We start from the raw sequence: 16,928 nt of genomic DNA on the forward strand, positions 1-16,928 counted from the left end.
TTAACATTGTTTAGTTCAAAATTTGAAAAATCATGCAAAATAAGGTGTTAGATTGAACTCGATAAATTTGGGCGAAACCGAACCCAACTAGAATAAACCCTAACCATACTAAACCCACATGGAATCGAACCCAACCAAAACCCAAATTGTGAAGGTTTGGTTGACCATCCAACCTGTCCAACCTGCTTGAGTTGCATCCCTAATGGTCGTTGCTTCACACGTAGGCCAACCTGACTCTAATATTATAAAAGAAGTTAAGGTTCCACCACAAAACCAATTGACAATATAGAAAATAGCTAAACTCATTGTAAGCTCTAGCAATGTTTAAATCCATCACTTATATGAGACTTTGTCATTTACATTCTTATATTAGAAACACATTAAAGAGAATCAACACAACGCGTTTGCAATTCAATCACTTTTAATTTTATTTTTTATTTTTTATCAAATGAAAATAATAGCGTTTTTTAATTGTTACAAGCGCATTTAGCCTATCAAAAGCAATCCCAAACATGGCTTTGACCAATAGGCTTTGATGTGCTTTTAACAAAAGGACTTTTAAGAAAACGCTTATGAGTAAAAGTATTTTCCATCATGACTCCTAAAGTGATTGAGTAATGCTATTCATAACATGTTTTTGTATACCACCTTAGGTGGCATCTAATGTGGACAGCCACATCAATTGAAAAATTTGCAAAACTCAAGGAAAAGAAGGAGAAAGACTTCTTGTATACCACAATCATCATTTAATTAACTAGTTTTTCTTAATTATTAGTTTATCAAATAATGAACTAAATTTAAAAATTTGATTAATTCAAATAATGTGGCTGCCCACATCAAATGCCACCTAAGGTAATATGAAAATATGATACAAAAAAATAGTATGAATAACATTATTCAGAGTAACCATTCCATTTTGCGCCTTGTTGCTATTGGGTCATGGAAAAGAGATCAGAGGTAGACCAATACACATATGCTTGGGTCAAGTGAATAAAACGGGGGGAGGCCCGGGAGTGGCCTGCACACAAAGGGAACGGTGGTGGGCTTGCGGCCGGACTGGTTCGTGGTGAGCACGCAAAAAAGTCAGAGGACTAAACAAGTGGCAGTAAACGAAAGGTCAGGTCAGAGTCTGCGATTTCGGTGACGAACTACCCTCACTGCCTTTTCCTTTCCTTTTTCCTTAACCCCCAAGCCACACCCTCACTATAAATACATATATATAAACCGTAAACATATATAAACAACTCTCTCTCCTCTCCCCCTTTCTCATCCCGTTTCTTCGCCGGGTCGGTTTGTGTCGTCTCCGAGACAAACCCATCTGAAAAATATCCACCTGCTTAGGGACCCGCCGCACAACATCAACGCGCACACAGAGGGGATAATATTTTCAATTTTTCTGCTGTTGTTGTTTTTCACTTGAAATCCCAGAAATAAAATCTAGAAAGAGGGAGACTCACCGGAAGTGCGGGAAATTTTCGCTCTGCTTCTTATCATCTGGGTGGGACAAATCCGATCAGGTAATTACTTGATTAATTTATTTTGGTTTCTCTTGTTTTTTTCGACTTCGAATCGGATTTTTAGTTGTTTCGATTAGGGTTTCTGTTTTTCTTTTTGGGTTTTCAGAAATTGTTGGAAAGTTACGAGCTTGATTTGAATTAGATATCAATATTTTTTTTTTCTTGTTGGGATATCACAAAATGTTGGAAAGCTTTGAGCTTGATTGGAATCAAATATGAATTCGTTTTAGATTAGCGAACCCATGAATGCTTAGTGTTTTGTTTGTTGAAATTTGTTAATCAATTCAACTCCAAATTGAATTCATTGATTGCAGTTACCGGTAGGTTTTCTGGGCGTGGATTTCTTTGAGGAGTTATTTTTTTCTGATTCGATCGCCTATTTCGGCACACTGTCGGAGAATAGGAGGTCGGATAGCTTGGTAGTTTCGCAGAATATGAGTTTTCATGTCCAAAATGAGCGAAGGGATAGGTCCAGGTTTCTTGCTCAGCCTGCTACTCAGCCTACTCAGCCTGCTCGTCGAGAGTGGGTGCTGAGAGGTACCAACCCTACCACTGCCACTGCTGCTGTTAACCCGCCTCCAGTCTATCCGAACCCCACCGGCAATGTCAGCCAGCCTAATCCAAGATTTAATCCAAACAACCTGAATGGCAATCTCAGCCAGCCTAATCCAAGATTCAATCCTAACAACCTGAATGGGAATGCTGGCCTGCCTAATCATAGCTCTGTTCCATCAGAGATTCGTCCACACAGAGGAGGAAATAATGGCGTTATTAAAGGCCATATGGGCCAGTCAGCGAACCATAGAAGGGAGAGGGGAAGGAGTGAGAATCAGGAGGAAAAGGGATTGAAGGACTCGAATTTGCCCCAGCTTGTGCAAGAAATTCAGGATAAGCTGACAAAGGGCACTGTCGAGTGCATGATTTGTTATGAAATGGTGAGGAGGTCTGCACCTGTTTGGTCCTGCTCAAGCTGTTACTCAATTTTCCATCTGAATTGCATCAAGAAATGGGCTCGAGTTCCCACTTCTATCGACATGTCTGCGGAGAAGAATCAGGGGTTTAATTGGCGGTGTCCTGGATGTCAGTCCGTCCAGCTCACATCTTCAAAGGAGATTCAGTATGTTTGCTTCTGTGGCAAGAGGACAGACCCGCCTTCAGATTTGTATTTGACACCACATTCGTGTGGTGAGCCTTGTGGGAAGCAACTCGAGAGGGAGGTCCCAGGCAAGGGTGTGAGTAAGGATGATCTTTGCCCTCACGTTTGTGTCTTGCAGTGCCACCCAGGTCCATGCCCTCCGTGTAAAGCATTTGCCCCGCCACGTTTATGCCCTTGTGGAAAGAAAACAATCACAACGAGATGTTCCGACCGGGCATCTGTTCTGACTTGTGGTCAGCATTGTAATAAGCTGCTTGATTGTTGGCGTCATCGCTGCGAGCGGACTTGCCATGTGGGTCCTTGTGATCCTTGTCAGGTTCTGGTTGATGCATCCTGCTTTTGCAAGAAAAAGGTGGAGGTTGTTCTCTGTGGAGACATGACTGTTAAGGGAGAGGTGAAAGCAGAAGATGGTGTTTTTTCATGCAGTTCCCCTTGTGGAAAAATGCTTAGTTGCGGTAATCATTCCTGCAGTGAGGTTTGCCATCCAGGGCCGTGCGGAGATTGCAATTTAATGCCAATTAAGATTAAGACATGCCACTGTGGGAAGACAAGCTTGCAAGAGGAACGAAGGAGTTGTTTGGATCCGATTCCAACCTGTTCTCAATTATGTAGCAAGTCCCTCCCTTGTGAGATGCACCAGTGTCAAGAGGTGTGCCATACTGGGGATTGCCCACCTTGTTTGGTTGAAGTGACCCAAAAGTGTCGTTGTGGTTCAACTTCTCGGTCTGCGGAATGCTTTAAAACCACAATGGAGAATGAGAAATTCACTTGTGATAAGCCTTGTGGGCGGAAGAAGAATTGTGGAAGGCACCGGTGCAGCGAGAGGTGCTGTCCTCTTTCTAATTTGAATAATGCTCTCTTGGGGGATTGGGATCCTCACTTTTGCTCTATGTCCTGTGGGAAAAAGTTAAGGTGTGGTCAGCATTCTTGTGAATCGCTTTGTCACAGTGGCCACTGCCCTCCTTGCCTTGATACAATCTTCACGGACTTGACCTGTGCATGTGGGAGGACTTCAATCCCTCCTCCACTGCCATGCGGTACCCCTCCTCCATCATGTCAGCTCCCGTGTTCAGTCCCTCAGCCTTGTGGGCATACATCTTCTCACAGCTGCCACTTTGGAGACTGTCCACCATGTTCGGTGCCTGTGGCAAAGGAGTGCATTGGTGGGCATGTGGTCCTCAGGAACATTCCTTGTGGGTCGAGGGACATCAAATGTAACAAGCTCTGTGGGAAGACAAGGCAGTGTGGTATGCATGCTTGTGGCAGGACTTGTCACCCACCTCCCTGTGATACATCTTGTTTGGCAGAACAAGGTTCAAAAACTTCTTGTGGACAGATATGTGGTGCTCCTAGGAGAGATTGCAGGCATACATGTACTTCACTTTGTCACCCTTATGCTTCTTGTCCTGATAGCAGATGTGATTTTCCTGTCACAATCACTTGTTCTTGTGGCCGGATGACAGCAAGTGTTCCTTGTGATTCCGGTGGCAGCAATGCTAGTTTCAAGGCTGATATTGTTTATGAAGCTTCCATTGTTCAAAGGTTGCCAGCACCACTGCAACCAATTGAATCAACCTGCAAGAATATCCTGCTCGGACAGAGGAAGCTTATGTGTGATGATGAATGTGCTAAGAGGGAGCGGAAACGGGTTCTTGCAGATGCTTTTGATATAACTCCTCCAAATTTGGATGCGCTCCATTTTGGTGAGAGTTCTGCTGTTTCTGAGTTGCTTTCGGACCTTCTTAGACGCGATCCCAAGTGGGTATTATCTGTGGAGGAGAGATGCAAGTACTTGGTGCTCGGCAAGAGTAGACGTGCTACAAGTGGTCTCAAGGTTCATGTTTTCTGCCCGATGCTGAAGGAGAAGAGGGATGTAGTTCGGATGATCGCTGAAAGATGGAAGCTTGCAGTTCAAGCCGCTGGTTGGGAGCCCAAGCGATTTATTGTGGTTCATGTTACACCTAAATCCAAAGCCCCCGCTCGGATACTTGGGGTTAAGGGCACAATAACAGTGAGTGCACCCCAGCCTCCGGCTTATGAACATTTAGTGGACATGGATCCGAGGCTTGTAGTTTCATTCCCAGATCTCCCTAGAGATGCAGATATAAGTGCACTTGTATTGAGGTTTGGTGGGGAGTGTGAGTTAGTCTGGTTGAACGATAAGAATGCATTAGCTGTATTCAATGATCCTGCTCGAGCGGCAACTGCAAGGAGGAGGTTGGATAATGGTGCACTATATCATGGCGCTATTGTTGTTCACTCCAACGGCAGTGCATCTATGGCGGCATCAGGTTCTAATGCTTGGGGTGGATTGGGGACATCTAGGGAAGGAGGAGCTTCTGCAGTGCTGATGGGTAATCCATGGAAGAAGACTGTTACACAAGAGTCCGGTTGGAGGGAAGATTCATGGGGCAAGGAAGAGTGGCCTGGCAGTTCTACAGATGCGCCAGCAAACGTGTGGAATAAAAAAGCACCAATTGCTGCCTCAGTAAATCGATGGAATGTACTGGACGGTGACACGGCATTGGGCTCATCCGCTTCATCTCCCAGAGTTGAGGAATCTAGAAAACAGTCTTTGGGTCCATTGAATTCGGCCTTGGACTTGAAAGCAAGTGGTTCGAGTTCGAGTTCCACTTTGGAAGGGCGGCCTGTTGGTGTTATTGCAGAAACACCTGAAGTGGTTGATGACTGGGAGAAGGCTTATGAATAAAGATAGAATGGAGAAACAGATGAAAAAAAGTTTAGGACCTTCGGCTTTGCGGGATTTGTAGTAGTTTTAGTAGATGATCTGCCTTTTGTTTTCTTTTGTTTTGCATTTGGGGGTGATTAAATTTTGTAGCCCAAAGAAGTGTTTAGTTAGCTCCACGTTTTTGTATCAAATGGAAACCATTTTTCACTTTAAAGTTGTCTTGGTGGGCTGCTCGTTGTTGCATTTTTGTTTTAGACATAGTTTGTGAAAGTGGATGACATACATCTAATACAAGACTTCTCCTTCTATCTTTTTCATCATATGACATAACACTTTTAGTTTTGGGTTTAACAATGAATGAAGATTGATACCATTTAAATAAAAAATTTGGGGAGTGATGCTACGATCATGTTATTTGTGAGACATCTCTCGCCATAAGATCCTACATAGGGTGAGAGCTGCAATAATAAGGTTGTCCTACCGAAGTTTATCTTCGCACAAAGGTAGATGGATTCTAATATATAATTGAGATATGTCTCTTCAAATCCCTTGCTGGGCCTACATAGTGTGAAAAACTGTTTTATCAAAAATTTTCTTTTGATAAAGAGATTCTAGCATATAACTGGGATATATATTTGCTCTCCATCTCTCACTTCACATGACTCCGTAACCCCCAAGTTCCTTTCACACTGCACCAATAGGCATATTTTCATAATTGATGTTGACCATTTGATTGGTTATGGTTTCGAACCTTCCATAGTCGAGAAACAGATGAACAACCAAAGTTGGACAAACTACAAGTCCACTCCAAATAAACAACAGAAGATACGAACAGGCGAAACTCCAAATAAACAACAGACGATACAAAAAGGCGAAATCAATCACACAACACGAACATGTCACATGTAGGATGTTCCTCCCTCCTACCCCAAACCCACTTCCCAAACGGAAAGGCATGTGAGATGTGGATGCGTTTGTGATTTTCTCTAATATTAATATCTCGACACGGGGTACTACGAATATTTTTTCTATTCGTAGGTAGGACTTAAGGTCGACTATCAGATAATGATTAGTACTTAATTTAATATGACCGGTGCTTAGATCATATCTCCTATCGATTCCTTCTAATAAAAAAATATATTACTGATTAAAATTTCCAAATAAATTATTCATTAAAAATCATAGGCGTCACTCTCAACCCGGCATTCCATCACAACTACGGGTATATATAAATATGAAATATTATCATCCCCTCATAACTATGTAAGTTGTAACATCTCTCTCTCTCTCTCTCTCTCTGTAAATTGGAAGTTTAAATTCTGTATTGTGAACTCCGTGTGTGAAGCATTGTGTAAGTCGCTGTGCAGTTGGCGTTCTCTCTCTCTCTAGTTTCTTATATATAAAATCTTCACAATAACGTTTGTTTAGTATCCATCGCTTTAACTTTTTGTTTTCAATCTGTCTTCTGATCTCAGACGTCCATGGAACCTCAGCTCACTGCTCCTAACCAGTTCAAGGTAACTTTTTAGCTACAAAGCTTGTATGTAATTTGTTTTTTTACTTGATTTTATTGGAAAAAGTTGTCTGGTTTGTACTAAATGGATTTATGAACTAGCTGAAGCATTGAGCCATGATCTCACTATACCATCTCCGTTTCGGGTTGTTGTGCTCACTTGACTTGCATTGCTCTGACATTTCTGTAGCAAGTTTTTTTTTTTTTTTTTTTTTAATCCGTTACCATGAAAATTGAAAAAAGAAAAAATAGCCAAGATCCAAACTTTCAATGTTATCTACAGAATACTGCTTAAGACTGTTTTCTCGTGCATTTACTGTCCGAATCGGAGTTTTTTTTTTTATCAACGGAGATGGGGATTCAAAGTTTCAAACTGAGGACAATTTTCAATTGGCTAGAATCCGTTACTTGAACGAAACTAGATCTTGTGAAATCATATTGAATAGAGAAGAGAAGGATCACTAGACAGTGGTTAACATCTGTCTAGATTTGATCGATTGGATCTACTCGCAGTTCCCATTCTGATTTTGCGATCAGTATACATCACCTAAATTTTGAGTTGATAATATGCAGGAGACATGGAAACACACACTTCTTTTGTCATTTCAGAGCCTTGGAGTAATATATGGTCAAATGAGTACTGCTCCCTTGTACGTCTTCGGGACATTGACTGCAGGCGATATCCCATCAGAGGATACCGTTTATGAACTATTCTCCTTCATTTTCTGGACTATTAACTTCATCTCTTTACTCAAGTATGCATTTATAGTATTAACAGCTGATGACAATGGAGAAGGTAATGTTCTAGTTTCATCACAGGGGCAAGAATTTATTTTCGAGTATTTTCCATTAGATTTAACTTTTTACTTTGGCTTTGTTGTAGGTGGTACTTTTGCTTTGTATTCACTTCTGTGTAGGCATGCCAAAGTTGGTTTGCTTCCAAATGAAAGTAGTGCTAATGACGTTATGCATTATGAGACGGGAAGTCCTTTCAAGATAAAGGCAGAATCAAGGGCTCGAAGAGCCATAGAAAAACTTAGATGTAGCCATTATTTGATGCTGTTCCTGGCTCTTTTCGGTTGCTGCATGACAATTTGCATTGGGGTGCTTACCCCAACTCTTTCTGGTTTGGCATTCCTCATTATTTTTTATAAATTATACTGTAAATTTATAAAAAAGTTTACTTTCTGCATCGAATTTATGCCAAATTTGATCATATGTACCGTTAATATCATTTTATAGATTGAATGATTTGTTTTCTGTTCTTTTTCTTAACCAGTCTATTCAGTTTCATCTGGAATTCAAAGATCATTGTCGGATATTTCACACAGAAGTAAGAGCCGCCTGTAAATTCAGTTACAGAAATATATATTTCTTTCAACCATCCTTTAATCACCATATAGTCAGCCACTCCTCTGACACAAATGTATCTCGTGGCTCTTAATTTCTAACCAGTTTCAACGTCGGAAAAACAAAGGGAGGCCATATCTAGAGCTTTAGAGAAATGTAAGTATTCTGTCATCAAGTAGATACATCCATTGAATTTGTTCCATTTTCTTGCTTGTGTTGTTTCGTAGTCAGTGAATAACACAGACAGTAAATAACACATTTCTGAGCCAGTCAATCATGCTAGCTAAAGTTTATCCACTTCCCACGGCATCTTCTATACTGGTCACGATTTGGATATCCTATTTGTTTCAGATGTCCCGGTTTCCACTGCATCTGCTATATTGGTGTGCCTCTTCACACTACAGCACTACGGGACTCGTAAAATTGGGTTTATTTTTGCTCCAATTGTCGTCGTTTGGCTGTTCTTTATTGGTGGAGGGGGTGTATATAACATTTTCCACTGGAACAAAGAAATTCTCCTTGCTACATCCCCCATGTACATGTACAGATTTTTCAGGAATATTCACATCAAAAGTTGGAGGTCATTAGGCAGCATTGCTTTATGTGTAGCAGGTTTTATTCTATTCCGCTTCAGCCATATATTCTCATGAGCTTCATATAATGCTTTTTGTTTTATTTTGGAATCATATGTTTTCACTAGACCTTGTTTTTCATCCAGAAATACTGTTCCTTTTGCAGGATCGGAAGCAATGTTCACATCTCTAGGTCATTTCAGAAGGAAATCAATCAAGGTTTTTGATACATCTCATATTCTTTCAATCATATCTAAGTGTAGTTCGCAATTGAAATGAACTTACGGACGGTGTGTCGTGCTGCAGATGACATTTGTATGCTTCATATATCCAGTCCTAGTTTTAAGCTACGCCGGTCAGGCTGCATATATCTCCAAAAACTTGGATGTTAAAGATTTCAATCATCTCAGTCAATCCATACCTAGTAAGTTGTATGATTTTTTAAATTACTTGTTTTGTCTGCAATTTTTGAGATTTCTAACATGTGGAATGGATTGTGTATGAAAATTCCAGAACAAATGCGCCACTGGTTTGTAGCATTTTCCCTTCTTGCTTCTGTTGTGGGAAGCCAGGCAACCATAACAGCATGTTTCTCCATTATAAATCAGTGCCTGGCACTTGGTTGTTTTCCGAGAGTAAAAGTTATTCATACATCAGATAAGATACACGGGCAGGTCTACATTCCTGATATCAACTGGCTATTGATGGTTCTAAGCCTCCTTGTTACGATTGGTTTCCATGATATTATCAAAATTGGTAGCGCGACAGGTATTTATTTCCCAACTATCTATCTTCTTAGGTACTAATGTGAACTAGTACAAAAACTCCTGACATGTTTTATGTCGGATAAATATCAACAATCAATGATAAATTTGTATATGCCAATAAATAATAAATGCAAATAAATAATTTAACAAAGTATGAACAAAATGAAATAATATTAGACAGACAAATTGAAGATCGAAGCTTGCATACCGCAATGTTCTTGAAACAGAAATTTCGTCCCTACTTAGTGCTTGTAGTTCTACGGACGTGTGCTTCACCGGGATTCAACGATCTAAGTTAGAATTCTAGCACCGAAAAACTTGACTTCCGGTGAATTTCTCCAATCACTTTTTGTAAGGGACAAAGCCTTATAAAGTGAGAGAACTTTTTGGTAGTGACCAATGTGGGACAATGAAATTTTTACTCAAAATTTTCAATATTTTATTCTCCCCAGAAATGCTTGTAACAACAATTGGTTATCTAATCGATGTTAGTTAAATCTTCCACAGGTTTGGCTGTAAGTTCTGGAATGCTTGTAACGACTTGTCTCATGTCACTCGTAATTGCGCTATACTGGGAGAAAAGTTTGTTTGAGTCCGTCTGCTGTCTAATATTCTTTGGATCCATTGAGGTGATGTATGTATCGGCTTGTATGTTGAATTTTCACAAGGGAGCTTGGTATTTTGTTGTCCTTTTGGCTTTGTCCTTGACTATCATGCTTTCATGGCATTACGGAACCAAGAAGAAGCTCGAATTTGATATACAAAACAAGGTCTCTGCAGAATGGCTCACAGGCATTAGCCCCGGCCTAGGAGTTACTAGGGTACCCGGGATTGGTTTCATTTATAGTGATATAGTGACAGGAATTCCAGCTTTCTTCTCACACTTCATTACCAATCTTCCAGCGTTTCACCAAGTTTTGATTTTCGTGTCCTTCAAGTCTCTGCCAATGCCTTATGTCCCTCCAAGTCGGAGGTATCTTGTTGGCAGGGTTGGCCCGAGCAATTTTAAGATATATCGCTGTGTTGTGAGATATGGATATTGTGATCCTATTAGGGACACTGATAATTTTGAAGAACAGATTATTAGTTCGATTGGTGAATTCATTTGCATGGAAGAAAATGATTTTGATTCCCAAAATTCATCCGAAGGAAGAATGGTGGTTATTGGAAAGCCACCAGCTGATGGAACCGGAAGTGCTTTGATTCCTTTGAATGATACTAATTCATATGAGATGGACTGTGTAAGTATGGCGAGCAACGAAACTCGGTCTCCATTAAGTGATGCAATCGAGAGTGGTTTTGTGCCGGTGATGAGAAAAAAAGTCCGGTTCATTTTGCCTCCGAATAGTCCGCAAATGCACGTATCTGTGAGGGAGGAGCTGCAAGAACTGATTGATGCTAGGGAGAGTGGGACTGCATACTTCTTAGGGCAGGTGCATTTAGCAGTGCGTGACGGATCAGACATTCTAAAGCGATTGCTGATCATGACTTATGTGTTTCTTGATAAAAATTGCAGAGAGCCTCCAGTTGCACTCAATATTCCTCATGCTGCTCTTGTTGAGGTTGGCATGGTCTGTTGCATATGAATTGTATTGCCAGACACCGTGCGGGCAGGGGATCGAGCAACGAGTTGTACAGAGAGCGAGAGGAGAAAAGGAGGAGGACAGAATCTGGGATCGGAGGAGATATAAGAAACCAGTACTGCTAGTTTAAGTTTCTGACTTGTACTACAAGATGTTAGGAGTAAAATCTATAGTGCATATATGAACAAGTATTTGTGGCCAGGAGTAATGCTACGTGCATGCCTAGCATATCCTTTAAGCGGTGGATCGGGAAGAGATCCTCTCCCGATCTCTCCCACCAAAATTATCAAGTTCACTCATCCGAATCCTTAAAATTTGATCTAATAACTATAAATAGAAGGTCTCTAAAAAAGTTATAATAATTTTAACCGTTGGATGAAATTTTAAAAGTTCGAATGAATGAACCTGATGATTTTGATCGGAGAGATCCGAAGAAGAACTCTTCCTGGTAGATCACATTCACTTGTTAAATTAATTTTCTTGAAGTATTCAACGCGATTGATCACTGACATTTTTACTTTCTGTATAAGATCAAGTTATTTAATACCAAATTAAAATAGCTAAGAACCCAACAGGATTCTCTCTGGATCCTTTTGGTAAGGATTCTGAAAATTTGTGAATCATGTCCATTCATTGTGTATCGTGCTGTTAGTTTTTGTCAAGTACTGTTTATATTTATTTTGAATTAAAATATTTAAAATAATTTCTGATAGCATAATATACAATAAATGAACCAGATTCACAAATCTCTGAGATACTCACAAAGAGGATCTGTACTAAAACACTTCCAAAGTAATAAAAAAGAAGGAAAAAAATTATCCTTTACGAGACTTGCCTGTCGTGTCATAATTAATTGATTCAAATTTACCGCCAAATATTTTTGGTAATAAAAATTTGACAATTATTTTAAAACAAAACGGTGAACTCATTGAACGATCCACGAATTTGTTTTCGTAACTTTTTATTATTGATATAAAAAAAATTGATTGAAATTTACAGCCAAACATTTTTGGTAATAAGAATCTGACAATTATTTCAGAACAAACGGTGAACTCATTGAGCGATCCACGAATTTGTTTTCATAATTTTTTATTATTTATTAACAATAAAATTAAGTAAGTTGAGGTTTCACTATAATATATACCATAAGTAATATGAGAGGAACAATATAATGGATGATTAAACTCACTATAATAAAAAATATATATATATTTTAAAAGGTTTAAATTTCCATTAAAAAAATTCAAATAGATCCATGCAGGGTGAGATATAGTTGCCCCAAATAAATATGAACGATGACAATACAGAAAAGATATACAGGAATTTGAAATGTGGAATCCTCGCCATAAACTCATGCATGCCTATTGTTATTGTGGCTATATGGCCTCCAGGTGAATAATATGATGGATGATTAATACAAATTACTAGTGTATTAATACAAATCAAAGCATTAATTATATATTAGACTATTAGTTATGAATGGGGGTCCTCCTTCTAGCTGGGGTGTAATCCATGACCAGGAACTCCAAATCTTGTCCAATTATGAGATTTTTCTCTCGTTTAGTTTTGAATGAATCTGTATAAATGGTCTTGACGGCTTTGTCTTGAATAAGATCTGCACCTTTTTCATCGACCCCTATAACTCCTGATGATGCATTGCGTGAAAGTTAACAAGGAAATGATTATCATATCATATCATATCATACATTACTACACATTAATTAAAGAAAAAGAGAATTTACCATAATCTAATTAAGTATAAGGAAAGTAAAACTAGAATTTGATGAGAGTAAAATGAACGTATGTCTACCATCAACAACGACGATCGAGATGATGAAGATCAAAACCATGAATGCAAAAACGCGCTTGTTTAGCCCTAAAACCGCCATTGCAACTGTTTGAAAATCGAGGAAATTATTTGAGATTGAAAATGTGTTTATAAGTTCTTGGCAAATATTAAGGTATGTTTCTGCAGCTTGTGCACCTTCCTCTTCCGCTGGCTTAATGAATTTGCTTCCTATGTGTGTGAAGTTCGTGACTCTAATTGGATATATATGTGAATATGGGGGCAGCTGGATGATGGAGTGTAAGTTAACGTAGGCATAAGCAAAGCCAGAGGTTTTGAGCATATGATGTCAAATTATAATATCAACTTCAGTCAAATCTTCGTACGGACATAATAGTCCCAACAGTAACGTACTATTGTTTTCTTCTTCTCATACATGTATAGCTAGTTTTCTTGAATAATAATATTGATGACATAATGTGCTTGCCTTATACATTTTTTTTTTTTTTTTTTTTTTTGTCAAAGCTTGCCCAATACATAGTATGGTAAAATCTTGTTGTTCCCTTGTGTTGTACTTTTATGTGTAGCGACTTTTAACAAACTACGTAGTAAATATCAACGTCATAGGCGAATGCGAAGAATTAAACAATCTCAAAATAAAAACACAAGATATTTACATGTTCGGCGTAAAATCTATATCACGGGCGAATCACAGCGAAGGGTTTCATTAAATTAACAAATGGAGATTACAAAAAAGTGTTTAACTCACAACCAAAATCCCACAAATTACAATGCCTAAACCAAACAAATAAAGAACCCATAACAAACAAAGTAGTCTCCCGCTAAATTATTCTATAATTCCCAAACTCATAAATTGACTTTCATCAAATTGGCGTTCAAGAGACCGGTTCAGTGTTGATCAGTTTAGCAGCTTCAGACTTACTATTCATTTTTTTCTGAACGAAGAGCATTGCGACGGATATACACATGGGCTTCTTCCAACTAGGGAACACTAACAGGATCCTTGCGCAAGATTTCACCTCAAATTTGTTCAAATTCGGATTCGAGGCCAGCCAAAAAAATATGCATTCTCTGGCGTTCAATCTATTGTCGATACGCTTTCACATAATCTTCATCCTTCATAGTCACCTTGTCACGGCAGTTCGCATGTTCTTCAATTTTTTTTTTTCTATCTGTTTTTTTTTCAAACCTAGCTCAGGATGTCAAGTTAGAATTCGTAAATGCTTTAATACTAATCTTCTCACTGTGAGGAAATATATATAGTAGTAACCCTAATCACAATTAATCTAAGAAGTCTATTAAGAAAAGGAATCCTCAATATAATCAATTATAATAATCACATTACTATTCTACTATATTCTAACAAAACAGAATTCCAAATTGAAATAGGTAATACAAACCAAATTTTCGCATCATCCTAATTTTGAACTGCAAAACGACACTTTATATTTCTGCTTTCTGACCACCAGCTGTAAAACATAAGGTATATATGTGTATAACTAAAACTTTGAAGCCTTAATTAGTTACTTACGTACCTGTACTTACGTGCTTCATATACATATTTTCTCCCATTCATTATAGCCAGAATTAATTTGAGATATTATACGTAAATATTAGAGGAGGGCGATAAGCCAGCATGTACATATATATGCAGGTGGGTGCAGTTGATCGATCGAATTATTTGTGAACAAACACATGCATACATAGACCGTAATCATTCAGTTTATTATTAGATTAAGAACTAGTTGGCATTAGACCAAAAAACAGTTGGTATAAGCTGATCAACTTTCGAATGCTTATCCTATCAATAGCAAGAAAATTTAAAAATTATTTGAGGAAAATTAATCAGAAGTTTCTGATAAATTGGCACTTGGCAAAAATAATTGGGAGGCATGGTGGAGCCATATCAGCTGAGGTGTATGTATATGATCCATGAAGGATACAGCCATGTCAGAGAGAGAGAGAGAGAGAGAGAGAGAGAGAGAGAGAGAGAGAGGGGATGGGGTGCATCAGTCGTGCTCCAACCACATGGTCTCCATCAGGAGCATCACGTGAAGTATTTATATATTTCCTTAGCGTGTCCGTGACTTGGCTCCTTAACAAGTACTCCTAATGGTTAACCTAATGAAGGGTCGCACGCGGCAAGCACATGGGCTTTGTTGCAAGGCCGGAGTTAGAAATTTTTATAAGGGTGAGCTAGCTTTCTTTTATCTGTATAAAGTGACTTGTTTTGTTTTAGGAGTTGTTAACGTAGAGTATAGAGTAATTTTTAGTTCAATGGCATGAGTTAATTTTCGCTAAGTGGATGAATTTCATAAGAATATAGCACCAAAAAATTGTTTACTAGAATATTTCACTAGATTGGAGCCCACTCTAGCTTAAGGTGGCTTCGCCCTTATTTTGTTTGTAACTAAGCTATCTCTGTTAAAAAATGTGTTAATAATGAGTCAATTTTGTGCGTTTAAATATCACTGTTGAGTTGATAATTTCGATTTCAACAAACATAAACTAGAACATAAAGTCTATCTTTAATGATTAGTCATGCATGTTAGCGCAACTCCTATAAATATAGCTCCTAGAATACAAGTTTGTTGACGTACTTGCAGTCGGAAATGGATCGTCTCTGGATCTCTTCCATCAAATCCATCAATCTGGACCCTTGAAATTTGATCTAACGGCTAAAGCATGGGCCTCCCTCAAAAGTTATAATAACTTTAGCCGTTTGATCAAATTTTAAGGATCCGAATTGGTGGATTTGATGGAATTAATCCAGAGGATCCCTTTCCCTTGCAGTCAAGAGCCACCAACTAAACTTCTAGCTAGATATAGGGTATAGCCTTAGCCTACCCATCGTCGTCTTATGTCTAGTCATTTAGTCACAATCATTCCCATTTTTGGGGTTAGTTTTCAGCTTGTCAATGCACATTGAATCGATCAAATTAAACCTTCCAACATGGAAGCGGCATAACTGCAGAAACGCACATGTATATGTTGGTTATTGGCACCATCTGTTGTGTTTGTAGATAAGATTTGGATTGTAAATGGCTCGCCATGCAGCGACGTCGACACATTAATATATTAGACTATGGAATATTAATATGAGATTAGTTAACCCTCGTGAATAAATTAGTTTACATCCGACTAACAGAAATCGACCTGGATTAATCTCTTCAACGAATACATGGGCTTGGTTTGAGCGACGTTGGGCTTCTTAAGCTTCTTTCACAGAAGGACACAACAGTAGTAGCTAGGCCAGTCTAATGTTCGTGGGTAGTCGCTGAACAAGAACATTTGCGTTTGGAAGCCCCTTTATCACTTAAAGCGGAGCAATGCATGTGTTTGATTTAGGGTTCACACACACTGTTCATTTACACTCATCTTCTCGTTTTCACGCCTTGATTCTCCATTTTTTGTTTTACTCGTTGCCGAAGTACGAAAACAATATGAAGAAGTACTGCCAATTTATAAATGTCTCTCTTTTTTATTTATAATTTTATAGTGTTCATAAATTAAATTTTATGAAAATATTATAAGTTTTAATTCTCAATATGGTAAGTATCTTATATAAGAAAATATTTCGTAAAGATTTTTGGGTACACATGTTATTGCATATTTTCTTAGGTTTTTTTTATTAGCACCCCACATAATGTTGAATACACTCCACATTAAAATTTAATTTAAATGACTTATGTACCATACTATGCAATGACAATTTCAACCTTATAAGTTAAAAAAAAAAAAATCTAAATATGCCCTAAATTACTTTTAACGTATTATTTAGCTTATTCAATTCTCAAAACACTCTCACCTCCATTATAGGACAAAACCCTAACCAATGAAACTACAAACACGTTGATTGAAACACAAGATCGACGTTTTAGAAGCTTCACATAAAGTAAGACTTCATATTTCATTATTTTAGTGATTTCAATGACATCGATATTTATTTAAGCCTACTTTTGCTTCCCAAAATA

General features: G+C 38.4%; 1 protein-coding gene across 1 annotated transcript; it reads left to right on the forward strand.

Moving 5' to 3' along the window:
* The first annotated feature begins 1,137 nt into the window (after positions 1-1,137).
* Positions 1,138-11,234, forward strand: LOC137711201 (NF-X1-type zinc finger protein NFXL1-like). The gene is made up of 10 exons (XM_068450410.1): positions 1,138-1,517; positions 1,832-5,371; positions 7,449-7,671; positions 7,759-8,001; positions 8,155-8,208; positions 8,577-8,837; positions 8,964-9,016; positions 9,104-9,221; positions 9,311-9,565; positions 10,072-11,234. The coding sequence occupies exons 2-10, from the start codon at positions 1,952-1,954 to the stop codon at positions 11,148-11,150; spliced, it is 5,706 nt and encodes a 1,901-aa protein (XP_068306511.1). The 5' UTR covers positions 1,138-1,517; positions 1,832-1,951; the 3' UTR covers positions 11,151-11,234.
* Positions 11,235-16,928: the final 5,694 nt, after the last annotated feature.

This window comes from Pyrus communis, chromosome 12 (genome assembly GCF_963583255.1).
Source record: "Pyrus communis chromosome 12, drPyrComm1.1, whole genome shotgun sequence".
Taxonomy (NCBI): domain Eukaryota; kingdom Viridiplantae; phylum Streptophyta; class Magnoliopsida; order Rosales; family Rosaceae; genus Pyrus; species Pyrus communis.

Excerpts from the sequence above, each read along its gene's own strand:
- LOC137711201 (XM_068450410.1), top strand. The coding sequence starts at position 1,952 with ATGAGTTTTCATGTCCAAAATGAGCGAAGGGATAGGTCCAGGTTTCTT. Across the intron at positions 8,002-8,154 it reads GCTTACCCCAACTCTTTCTG|TCTATTCAGTTTCATCTGGA; the intron begins GTTTGGCATTCC and ends TTTCTTAACCAG. Across the intron at positions 9,222-9,310 it reads TCTCAGTCAATCCATACCTA|AACAAATGCGCCACTGGTTT; the intron begins GTAAGTTGTATG and ends TGAAAATTCCAG.